Raw genomic sequence first — 12,639 nt, 5'->3', positions numbered from 1 at the left:
CGTTTTTGCATCATTATCATCAAGACAAGATTCTTTTTTTTTTTAGTTTCATATGCATTAATAGGAAACTGGGAGATGAGCACCAATGGTTATGCCTGTCATGCATGGATGTGTTTTATTATAAAAGATGGCTATCACGTCTTGTGTGTAAAATTTGCCCTCTACCTGTCACAAAACCACAAGTGCAAAGTATGCATGGCATGTGTGTGCATGTGTATAAAACGAGGCGGCATGGATTAGGCCCATGGGGTAAATGGATCATGTTTGACAGACTTGCTGTACTAAAGCCATCTATCCACACATGCTAATATTGTACTCAAAGTGGTGACATCTTATCTCTGAGTGAGTGCATTTGTGAGGAAGAGAGCATGAGAAGAGGAGGGGGGAAGAAGGATTGTTGCTGCTCAAATGAAACTAATATAATATGATCTGTAATTTACATGAAAATACATTTAAAATTCCTATGTTTTAGGTCTACATGTCTCTTTAGCAAAGTGAATGTTTAAACTATTGATGTCTATTTTCTTTGATATATTTGATGGAATGATGTTTACTTTTTGATGAGAGCTTTTAATGACAGCTTAAACTATTCTGCTTTTAATTAAATTACTTGACTGTCTCAAAACTTTAATAACAAAAATAGCATCTTCAAAAATGCACTGGACTATCTCAAAATCTGACTCCAACAAATCTCAAAACAAGCTGAGCTTGGATAGCACTCTTCTGCCAAAACAAGCACATATCATGTACCTCCTTTACAATTCTTGCCTGCTGGAGGATTAAAGTGCTTCAAATGTTTGGTTTTTCTTTTATACAAATAAAATCCACCCGAGAAAAAAAAATCACTGCAGTACACCCCCCCCCCCCCCCCCCTTTTTTTTTTTTAATGATTTTTATTTATTTGTTTATTGCTTTAAAGATAACTGCACTTTCACTACCTGCAACTTTAGGCACTTTGCTAGCATCTTACAACCAGTGATGATGTTGTTTGATCATGTTTTCTTTTCAACCATTTCTTGAGGTTGTTGTTAATTGGATGATTTTGTCCTTAGAGCTCTTAAAAATGCAAATTTTGTCAAAGCTGTGTGTTGTCAACAAGCAGATAGCTGTGACATTACTTTCAATCTTTCTGTATCAATAATGTGATTTATCATGTATGAAGTTGACTAGCAAAAAATTGAATACCCACAATGAAATCAGTATATGTCTGCAATAACAAGGTCTACTTGGAATCATAGTAAAGGGAAGTAAGATTTGTCAAGATGTGTAAATATCAGTACATGTGTTACTGGTGAAGACTGAATGAAGATGGGACATTGCACAAACGAAAAAGGTTTCAGGCTTGCCAAAAAAAAAAACAGACCCAAACATATTTAGAATGTGAATATCCCTTTGGAGCGGTACAGCTGTAGCTCTAAACCTTCATCAAATCATAGTACAGTGGTACAATACATGAAGCCCAACTCTGATAAAGTAAAGCAGAACAAAATTAGAGCGGTTTTAGTACAGACAGCTCAGCTGAGGTCTCCACGATGGCCATTTTTGGCAAGATTTAGCAAAGTTTAGCACCATCAGTTCTCCATGTCCCTGAGTTGTGGGGACCTCAGGTTTTAAAAGGTTAAAAATCACAATGTAAAATGTAACACAAGGCAACATAACAAAGATTAAATAAAAATACAAGAACAAATTCAGTCAAGCCCTTATGATGAGGAGGGAAAAAACAGTAGTTCTGACATAAATGCTGCACTCATATCAAACCAAAAATCTTTTTATGTTACAGTCAGAAGATGTATGCTTACACTTTCAGCACAATAGCAATACATCGTGTTTCCATGATAGTGGCACTATTGACTTGAAAGGTTGATAAGTCACCCAAACATAAGAGATTACTTTTTTTGTATTATGTGTCATATTTATGATCTGTTATCTTGCAAAAACTCAGCCTTTCACCAAGAATTATTAACAGCTTTATCTCTTTTCTCTTTTTTACAGTTTGTTTCATTATGACTGAGAGTGTTTAAATGAATTCACAATTCAGTTATTATTGGAGGTGTTTTGTCAGACACTGATCTGGTGACGTCTTTAATTACAGACAGATGTTAGAGCAGTCAGAGTCTCCCTCTGGATACCCCAGCCTACACACATACACACACACACACACACACACACACACACACACACACACTTGACCATTGCTTTTTAAACCTCCCACACAGATACTACAACTCTCCATGCTCACGCAAACTCATGAACATTAGGATATCCAAGTACGCTCACTTGGATTTAGTTACATGGACCTCAGCCACAATCTGGACAGACACCAGACCCACCACTAAACAGCCTCAGAGAAAAAGGAAGATGAGTGGTTTTAACAAAACACAGATAATACACAGACACACAAACACACGCACGTTCAGTTTAACTAATGAAATCAATAAAACAACAGTCGGCTGAAATCTGGAGCCAGTGAGGACAGGAGCACAACTTTTATTTGAAGAGAGGCCCCACATGGCTTTATTCTCTCTCTTCCACACAAAGTGGCTGCCTAGCATACCTGTAGAGAAAAGGCTCTGAGCGCTGGGATGGGGATGAGGGCTGCCATGAAGAAGGCTGTGACGTTACTGATGGAGGTGAGGGCCACGCTAGCCCCTGTCCTCTTCAAGCACTCCCCCGTACGGTCCTAACATACACAGAAAAAATGAAATGAAAAGAAAAGCTATTAAACTTTTAATTAGTCTTTAGCTAGCAGCAAAAGTGTAATACTTGAGATTATGAACAATTATCATAATTGTGGCATGACTGACAGTGATCACAATGTTTTTCGAAGCCCTAAAGCACTTAGATAATCCACCCTGGCCTAACAATTTCTCTTTGAAGTGCAAAGAAATGAAGAAAATTAAACAAAATGGCTAAAGTCAATGCTGATTTTATTTATTTGAACAAAAGTACAAATAATGAACAGCAATGAGATAACACACAGCTCTTGAAGGTTTGGCAGAAAGTGTGTGAAGATTTGAGGGACATGCAAGACCACACAAGGAGTATCTGCAGGCGTTTACATTGTTGTGTGTGTTTGTGTGTCAGACAGGAGAGATCAAGTTCAGCTCTGTTTAGTTTTCATCTCAGCCACACAAAGGAAGCTAGGGGATGAGGGAGACGTAGAGACAAGAGCTGGAAGCAGAGAAACACAGTGGAAAACAAAAACAAGCAACTACATGCCTGTGTTTTCCCCCCTCCGGAGATGAAATGTTACCATGCTCCACACACTTTAATCCTACATACGGCTGCAGAAATTTACTCTTTCTTCACACCTTTGAAAACTTGAGTTTTAACTATTTTTTATTCTTCATTAATTTAACATAGTTGTAATTTGCTTTTGGATTCTCCGTTTTTATAATCTACACTTTAAAATTGCTGTGACCATACAAGTTTCTTTCTTTAACTGGATTAAGTGTGTGGGATATGAGTTGTGGGATGCTACATCACAGGCAGAGACAAGCTTTTACACATTCCTCCATGAAGGCGATAAGACATCAAAGGAAGTTAAAAGAGCTAAAATGAGGATCGTTTCCCTCACCTCAAATGGGATCCTATTGTTCTGTCCGGTTTCACTGAAGGCATGGGCAAGAAGGAAGACATCATCAACTCCAACTCCCAGAGCCAAGAATGGAAGAACCTGTAGCACACACACACACACACACACGTATATGTCATGATTTCCTGTACACCTTCTCTAAAGATTTGCCGTTTTGTGGTAGAAAGTTTGAGTAGAACAAGCAGATCCACACTCATGCAATATTTACAGTGTATTAAAGGCAGTTCAAAGGATCAGAGTGATAAAATATTGTCAATCTGTTTTGATTAGACACTTATGTGGCAAATTAAAAAAAAAATTGTCTGGAATACCAAGAATGAAATGACACGACTTGATTCTATGCAATTATTATGTTTGAATTTTTTACAAAACATATTTGGATAAATATCTATCTAATATCTATTAAAGAGATGGTGATTTAATGAAGCAGCTCTCTGGGTTCTATAAAGAACCAACCAAGTACGGACTCTAACACAAACCCTGAACCAGCAATGGTACCCGTTTGGTAGAAAAGAGGGTAATTAGCAAGCATGTGCAGTTTAAAGTCTAGTTTAGTATTAAGTCCCTGCAGCTGTAACACCCCTCCCACTGTACTGGAGGTGGTCATAACCCACTTTGGGAGGCAACATGAGAGGGCTGTCAGTTAATCCAGCTCACCTGGAGTTTCTGGGACATAAAAGCTAGCCCATGTGCTCATTCTCTCGGGCCCAATTCCCCTTTCCAACCTAAAACATAATCACTAAATCCTCACAGCTCAAACTGATGACATAGATGTAGTGCTAGAGATTGTTAAATGGTGCAAATATGAAGAATAGGACACAAAATAGGGACAACATATTTTGACATAATGCATCACAGTTTAAATAGAAAGATATAACGTAGCTTATGAGTGAGGAGGTTGATACAAAGCATCCGTCTGTTTTTAGGGTCTTTTGTAATTTGGAAAGTCTTGAGCTTTTTTAGACTGTTCACAAAATCTGCCTGATAGCATGTGTATGAGTTACCTGTGTGGTGGCTGCATTGAAGGAGATGCCCAGGAGAGAGCAGAGGCCCAAACCAGCTGCCACAGACAGCGTCACCAACAGGACACCCGCCAGCCCCACAGCACCCTGCGACTTGGCACAGTCCCACCGCAGCATGGTAAGACACGCATAAGCCAGCTGAGCACAGACAGCAAACAAACAGACCATTAGATATTCAACCTGTTGCATGGGCAAGTCGGTCATTACAAATCAAACTAAACATGTCCTCTTCTTTAAGCTTATTTCCTAAAACATGTTAGTTTTTAACAATCAAAACCTAGTAAAATCTAAGGTGGATCTGTGTCCACAAATACTTTTGCTTTTTTTTTTGGTCTATGCTCTTACCATCAGCAGGTATCCACTAGCTACACGGATGACACTGATGTCTGAAAAAGACTTGAGAATATCCTCCAGCGTGGTGGTGGTGAAAGATAAAACCTTCTGAGACGAATTGGCAGCCACACTCTGCAGCACTGCCTACAAGAGGAGGACATGCAGAAACAGGGTGAAACAACGTTAATAATAAAATAGAGAATAAAGCAAAGGAAAAATGCTGGTTATTTTTTTTTTAAATATCCAGTTCTACATTTTAGGCTCATGGTCTGTGGTCATCCTCTGGTGATGTAAGGTGGAAGCTGTGAATAATCTGTACTGTATGAACAAATATCTGCATATCTTCGCTCTCCTCTATCCTGGATATCAATCTCAGCGCATCAACTTCATAGACGTCTCACTTTATAAAATGCATTTGAAGGACAAAGGAGGAAAAGGGCTTGTCACAGGTGCTATGATGAAGGATGCAGTTTTTAATGCCAAATTTGAAGTAAGCATATAAGATATCACAAACACTGTAAAACCTCATTGCTTTTTATTAATTAGCTGTTGCCTTTGCTTCCAGTTAGAAGGCAGCAAGATTAAATGAAAGGAAGGGGTGGAAGGATGTCAAAATGCAGAAATAAGAAGAAGGTTTTGGGTTTCAGAGGCATATGCAGCTAAACTTCTGTCCCTTCTTCAATTTACATAAGAAAAGTGAACATTCCTGAAGAAAAAAAGATGCATTTTACTTTGTAATGCAAGCTGCACCTCAGATAAAGGCTCCTCTTAACGTAATTAATAAATAGCTTGTATGATATGGCAGCTCTTGTGTGTCATCTTGTGTCTTAAAAAACAAAACACACAAAAAAATGACCTCTGCCCCTGTTGCAGGAGAATCTGCAGACAGTACCACAAACTATCCTCTCTCTGTCTTAGACAGATGGCTTCAGCATTTAACTAAAGTTACTGCTCAGCAGGGAGCAATGCTGGCTGACACACATTAGGAAACACATATTAGATCACACACACACACACACACACACACACACACTTACACACACCTATATGTAACTTGCACATGTCAAAAACATACTGACATGCAGGCGTATTCTTATAGCAACACCAAAGTGTACAAACACACACACTGACAGTATTTGGGCATCTTCTTCTATTTCTGTGCTCAGTTTCTCTGTCGTTGATTACCAGGCCCAAGGATCAATTGTGCACAAACACACTCGTACAGAGTTTATACCTACACACACAGGGTCACACTGTGTGGAACAGAGGTTAGGGCCCCCAAAACAAAGACCAGATGATGTCACACATAACCCACCAATGGGGCCACAGCTGGGAAAGTGATTGTGTGTGAGCTTTTGAGTGTGTTTGCCTATGTGTTTGTGCAAGAATCAAAGATGGGCAGAGCAGGAGAGCGAGAGAGAGAAAAAAAAAAAGAGAGATATCCAGCACTTTCTTAATGTATTCCAGACATGCTCACCCTGCTGCCCTATCACTACTCTCTATTGAGCTGTGAGGAACGCTTCAGCCCTTTACCACACACCAACAGTGGTTCTACTATCTATCAGGGGCCCGGGCTTTAGATGGGGCCTTTACGTGTTCACCTGTATCCGCTTGGTGATTTACAATGTGATTGTAGAGGATTTAGGCTAGATTTTTTTCTCTTTAACTTTTCCCTCTATTCTGAATCTCTCTCTCGCTCATTTCTTAGCGTGTTGGCCCTTACCTCAGAGTATCTTCTCTGCCAGGCTTCCAGTATAGCTGCAGCCTTTTCTTCGTTCCAGTTTATGTGGGAAACTTCTTCGTAGCCCCTGAAGTGCTCAAACATCTGCTTAGGAGTCATTAGCTGAAACATCGTCTGTAAGGCCTGGGCACTGGAGAGGAAAGAGGAAGAATGGCAGAGTTGAGTGGAGGAAAAAAGGAGAGGGTGAAAACAGGGGGGAAAAAAGAGGGAAGGAAGAACATTTTATTTATACATCACTTTTCACAAAGTGCTTCACAATAATAAAAACAACAGGGAAGTCAATGGGGCTGAAATTTTAATCTTTTAATTGTACAAAACACAAAAGATAATATTTTTGTTTGATTCCCATCACTAACTAGCACGTAGCACTGGATAGGAAGCTCAGGTGTTATATCTTGGGCAAGCTTTAAAACCTTGTAATTTTTCAAACGCAGAAGGATATGTATAAAATACAAAAGGGAAAACATTCTCTCATAAAAGCTCTACTCAGCCAGGTAAGTTAAATAAATCCAATTTTAGTTTAATTAAGAAGCTGTTAATATTCTTTAGTGGAAACACCGCTGTGGTACCGGATAAAGATTCACAAGAGAGTGAACTTACAGAAAGAAATTTATTGTTATCAGTTTTGCTAACAGGGATTCACTCTAATTGCAGAGCATACCATATCTTGTTTAGTTTTATACTTTTAAATGATGTGTTTTGTAGTCTATACACACATTGTACCCTTGAGTTGCAAATCCTAGTTTAAATATATTAATGTACAATATGAAATAGCATGCTAGAGCATTACTAGAAACCTAAAAATCCCAGAACATAACACCAAACTCAGCAGTGATCATGAATCACATGTGTCTGAGGGGCAGTTAGCTAATAATCATGATTTCCTACTCAAGTATGTTATGGCTAGTTTTGATGGTGATCAATTAATCCATACTCTAGTACATAAACTTGACTATTTTAGAAAACAAAAAAACAGCTTACAGAGCTACAAAGTCTCATAAGTGACTTATAAAAAACTGCACTGTCCACTATGATAAATGTGCATTCACTCATCTGAAACAACTTGTTTCAATAACACTTTTATATTATTTAAGGCAATTAAAACATGTTCTTACATTTCTACTGCAGCAGCACACTTTTCTCTTAAAGTCCTTCTAAAAAGGTGCCTGTTCATAAAGGCCATGGTATCAAGTGTAATGAGCAGTGCAATGTCTTAATGAGCACATTAACAAGGCAATAAAGTAATATAACTTCTTAGTTTTTAACAAATGAGGCTGGACTTGAGAGCAACTTATGAACACTACTTTGGGGCATTCTATGTATTTTAGCATAAAAATGTTACCAAACTAAGGAGTAGACATTAGGCTGTCATTCTCTTAATGAATGTGATGTCTGTAATATGGTGCTAATCATGGTAATGGTGGCAGTTAGTAAACAAGATGTTGAAATTAAGTGCCAGCAGCAAGCAGCAACACATACACACACACAACCACACACACGGAGGCAAGCATGCACAGACGCTCTAATGATCCTACCTTGCCAGGAAAATGCACAGCCACAAAACACAAACAACACAGCCAACTGTACTCTGTGACCAGAATGTGTGCAACTTTGGATGTGTAATTTTGTGTGTAAGTGCATGTGCCATACACACTGCAATTTAGCATTCAAGAAAGAAGTGTGGACACAAAATGTGGGATAACTTTCCTTGTAGTTCTTAAGGACATTTTTTAAGTTCTGTGCAATTTTTTTTAATGTTGCCTTATAGAATTCACATACACATAAGTGTGTATATCAAATGCAAAGTATGCTACATTTTCTGTAAACTTTGACCTTGTGCATGTGTTGGAATTAAGTCTGTGTAACTCAAATCACTGTATATTTGAACAAACTAGCCAGGCAATAGATCACTAGGCCCACGAGTGCATGTGTGCATGTGTGTGTGTGAGAGAGAGAGTGGGCAGTGTCCAAGCAGAGCAGCGAGAGCTGAGCAGGAACAGCTGGAGCTCTTAAGATTTCACTGGAATCTGCTAATGACTGCAAGATTTATAGCACACAGCGCATATGCACACGTGCATACGCTGTTTCAGAGCGTAGAACAAAAAACACACAGTTTCTCCAGAATAAGCTCCGTTGTGATCACTGCAGTGTTTATGGAAGTGTGTAGGTGTAACCGAGGGGTATGTTACCTGAGCAGGGGTCCGCTGCCATTCTTGGTGGTCCCTCCGACAATCAGTTCCTCCTGCCAGTGCATGTACTTCCTGGACAGACCGTGACAGCCGCCACTCAGGGCCCGCGCCACATCGAATGGCTGGTGCAATAAACCCAGTGGGTGGAAAAAAATAACTGTCAGCAGCTAAGCTCAAACTTAATTTTTTACCAAAACATACAAATTTTGCATGTGTGCACACAGATATTCCAATCCAAAAGCTTGAGTCTAGTCATGTGCCCACCTTAGTTGAGTTCTTATTGGGTGCAGTGAGGGGACAGTCAGGGTCAGCAGGGTTCAGACAGGGTCTATCCATGTAGCCATGCCCAACGTCTGCCTTTTCCAACATATCCTCAAAGGTTTCCACGTGGACGTTTGTATTTCGTAAGTCCTCAAGGAACTCCTTAGGGTCAAAGTTGGTCCACTGCAGGTCTATTCCTCTGTAAAGTTTAAAAAAAAGAGTTTTAACCTTAATTTCTTTTTCTGGGCAACTGTTTAAAAAAATTTGAAGTTTCTCTTTCACAGATTATTAGTGTGGCTCCTTTCTATAATTTATCTTACTGACAAGTATACAACCTGTCTGAATGATGACGAGAAGAAAAGTGATGCTGAGCATTACTGGTGTTCAAAGCAGAGTAAATAAGCTGCTGTTTTATTTGAGTTTAACAGTAGAACAGCATGTATTTTTTGTTCAAAATCAAGTGCTACTGCTTGGCTGGTTAAGTTTGGATATTTCCTCGTTACACCATAATTGTGTGTACTGATGTATAATTTAATGCCATATTACTCTCAAATTTTGGCTGAGGGGCACTTTTTAAGATAGAAATAAAAGAAAAAACCCCAAAAACTGAAAAAACAGTGGGATTATGTTGTGTAATATTTTGTTGCCATTACCTGCAAAAGCTACTTCTTAACAACAAACAAACTTCTGAGAGCAGCAAATAATCTCTTTTTTGTTTGGAGACCATATCCCATCATGCAACTGCCAAATTCCTGCTTCAGCTCAGACCTTGTCTCTCTATGCTCTCTATTCCTCACACATTCCAATCTCTCTTTCTCTGAATCTCTCTTTCTCTCTGTCATTCAGACTACATTGTATGTGCTTAACCAGGCTTGGGTTATTATTCCAAGCCTCCCAACCAGAACATAGTAAAAACCCTTATTTGCCATCTTAAACCAACAGGCAAGACAGGCACACATACACGCCTTCTCTGTTGACAGCGACTCAACCTTGATACGCTTTCACACATTGACAAAATGCATGTATGCACCCACAGCAAAGGCACACACTATGTGCATGCACAAGCCCATGCAGAGGTAAAGGTCTGCTGAGTATTACTGTAGCAGCAGGCCATTAGCAACAGAACGGCCAGACAATGGTGTGAGGCCCAGAATTGGAGAGAAACTATCGCCAGCGATACGCATGCCAGCAACCACTACAATAGAGCCTTTAGAAGGGACAAGTTCAGGACAACACACACACATGCACACACTTGCTCCTCTGTGGTGTCTCTTAGTGAGCCAGAGTTGTTTCTACTAAAGGGGTAAAAACAAGTTGCAGAGATCCAGATCCTCCTTTTGTCACTGTTTTGTTAACAATTCGAACATCCCTATACTGCTGCTAATATGCTAATATGCTAATGCCATAACCAGCAATGGTGAGCTCAACACTCAGCAGCACTCAGCAAGAGAGTGATTATCTGTGCCTAATTGGGATGTTTTTCTTGTTTTTTTTTTTTTTTTGATCAATGACCCATACGCTTGAAAATAATTGGTCAATAATATCTAATAATATACTGCATTGGCATTTTGGAATAATGTGATTACTATTAATTTTAAAGTCCAGATTGTGTTTGGTAGGGGGTGTGTAGTACTTACGGGAGGTAAAACATTCCAGAATGGAGCTTCGCTCCTTCCCAGAAACAGTCCAAAGGGGTGATAACGAGGCAGGGGTGAAGCTTTTCTATTAACTGAATAGATTTTAAGAAAATGAGTTGTAAGATCCACAGAGTAAAATTTAATACAAACAAATAAAATATTAGACTGCAGATTAGCATCTCACCTGATCCATCCAATGTGTTTCTGTGACAAATTCTCCTGATTTGTAGCATAAGTGTTCAATTTTCCATTGTCTGAAAATGAAATAAAAACATCACATATTTCGATGAGCCGCTCAGACTAAACAAAACAAACACCACCTAAAATGATCAATTTTTCATGTACAAGACAATGTAACACAATACACAATTATGTGGCACTATAAGCTTCACATTTGTTGGGTAAATATAACTAACATAACTTACCTGTTATAAAGGTAAACATGAACTCTGCTGGCTTGAAGAGCTGACTCCAGGTGCTGCAGGAGCGCCTCCACTGTAAGAACATTGGCTCCCTCCTCCCGTGGCGTCTGGATCATCAGCTGGGGGTTAAACATGGCCTCCTCACCTATCTTCTGTCGTGTGTACTTCAGTTCCTGGTTCACACGCCCACCAACTGTAAAATTAAACACATGAGGGCTCCATATTTATACTACTGTTGTAAACAGCAAACAGCGAGAACACATTTTAAACTTTCAGGTACAGGTATTTATGAAAACAGCCAGAGTTGCTGCACCATATATATATATATATCTATATATATATAGATATATATATATAGATATATATATATATACATGCATGCATCTCCCAGTTCAGTGTGTCTTCTTTACAAGCAGAGGATTTGAGTCCTTCCATCATCAGAGACTAAACGCTCACTGAAAGCTCGAGCAATTTAGTCATCTTCTTTCACTTGGTTTCTCTCTCTCTTACACGCACACACACACAAGATAAAAAAATGACTGTGTGAAAAATCTGTAACATTTTATTATGCCGTAATCCAATTTAACAATTCAGCTCAATTCGTACAACAGCAGGAACGGATTGAATGTTTTTACTCCATTGTAATGGCATTAAAGTTGAACATAAGCATGCCTGTTCTGCTGGGCTGGACCACCCAGTCAGACCAATGGAACAGGAAAGGAGGGGGCCATGTCTTGGGGCATTAGGAAAACACACTTGATTTCTGTTTTTCTGAACCCAAACAGCATTCCCATCTGATCCTGTCTGAAGGCATGTTTATAATACTCATCATTAATAGCAGGCCTAGGCTAACTGGAGCGACATGCTTTTCATTGCTAGGCCGGCTACGCATCTACGTTACACCAGCGTTGCCTTCAAAGGAGCATGCATGGAACTGATTAAGACCTGATGCGCACTGACAGTGCACTAACAAGTCGACTTGTCTGATACACTCAGCGCTCAAAGGCAGAGCTAGCCTGAGGCCTGGTTCAACTGTTGCACCATCAAGAGGAAGAAAGGGAATCCAGGTACAGAGAAAAGAGGTGCATCCATTTTCACCCTGCTTCTATATGTGTGTGGAAATGATTGAAAAAAGATGGAAGGGTCATGCTCAGAAAGAACTCACTGTCTAGTTGAAATGCTACGAACTGCCACCCAAAGACCGCAAATATACAGCAAAGAAGAGAGGAATGGGACAAGTCAAAGGAATGCACTCTCCCTCTACAGGAAACAGCACATTACAGCCTCAAGGCTTAGAGAATTCCACACTTCACGAGGTTACAAAGTTTTTGGGGTCAACACTCACACAGCCTTGAGGTGAAATTAACACCCCAGCTGGACCAAGAAAATACATAAGTGTGTGCACACTTTTGCCTATGTGCAAGTATGTGCATATCAGT

General features: G+C 39.5%; 1 protein-coding gene across 3 annotated transcripts in view; it reads right to left on the bottom strand.

The window, feature by feature from the left end:
* The window catches only part of ptch1 (patched 1), a 46,844-nt gene that overhangs the window by 19,702 nt on the left and 14,503 nt on the right, over nucleotides 1-12,639 (bottom strand). For all 3 annotated transcript variants that reach the window (XR_006012096.1, XM_042000089.1, XM_042000090.1), the window contains exons 3-12: nucleotides 11,204-11,393; nucleotides 10,963-11,032; nucleotides 10,779-10,870; nucleotides 9,145-9,340; nucleotides 8,881-9,002; nucleotides 6,674-6,821; nucleotides 4,963-5,094; nucleotides 4,600-4,755; nucleotides 3,578-3,676; nucleotides 2,555-2,680 (exon numbers count right to left, since the gene is read on the bottom strand). Coding sequence is in view for 2 of the 3 variants with exons in the window: in XM_042000089.1 (XP_041856023.1) it covers nucleotides 2,555-2,680; nucleotides 3,578-3,676; nucleotides 4,600-4,755; nucleotides 4,963-5,094; nucleotides 6,674-6,821; nucleotides 8,881-9,002; nucleotides 9,145-9,340; nucleotides 10,779-10,870; nucleotides 10,963-11,032; nucleotides 11,204-11,393 (1,331 nt within the window). In the remaining variant the exon portion in view is untranslated. The remainder of the gene's footprint in view (nucleotides 1-2,554; nucleotides 2,681-3,577; nucleotides 3,677-4,599; nucleotides 4,756-4,962; nucleotides 5,095-6,673; nucleotides 6,822-8,880; nucleotides 9,003-9,144; nucleotides 9,341-10,778; nucleotides 10,871-10,962; nucleotides 11,033-11,203; nucleotides 11,394-12,639) is intronic.

The sequence above is a fragment of the Melanotaenia boesemani genome, chromosome 11 (genome assembly GCF_017639745.1).
Source record: "Melanotaenia boesemani isolate fMelBoe1 chromosome 11, fMelBoe1.pri, whole genome shotgun sequence".
Classification (NCBI taxonomy): Eukaryota; Metazoa; Chordata; class Actinopteri; order Atheriniformes; family Melanotaeniidae; genus Melanotaenia; species Melanotaenia boesemani.
This window is presented reverse-complemented; position numbering and strand designations above follow the sequence as displayed.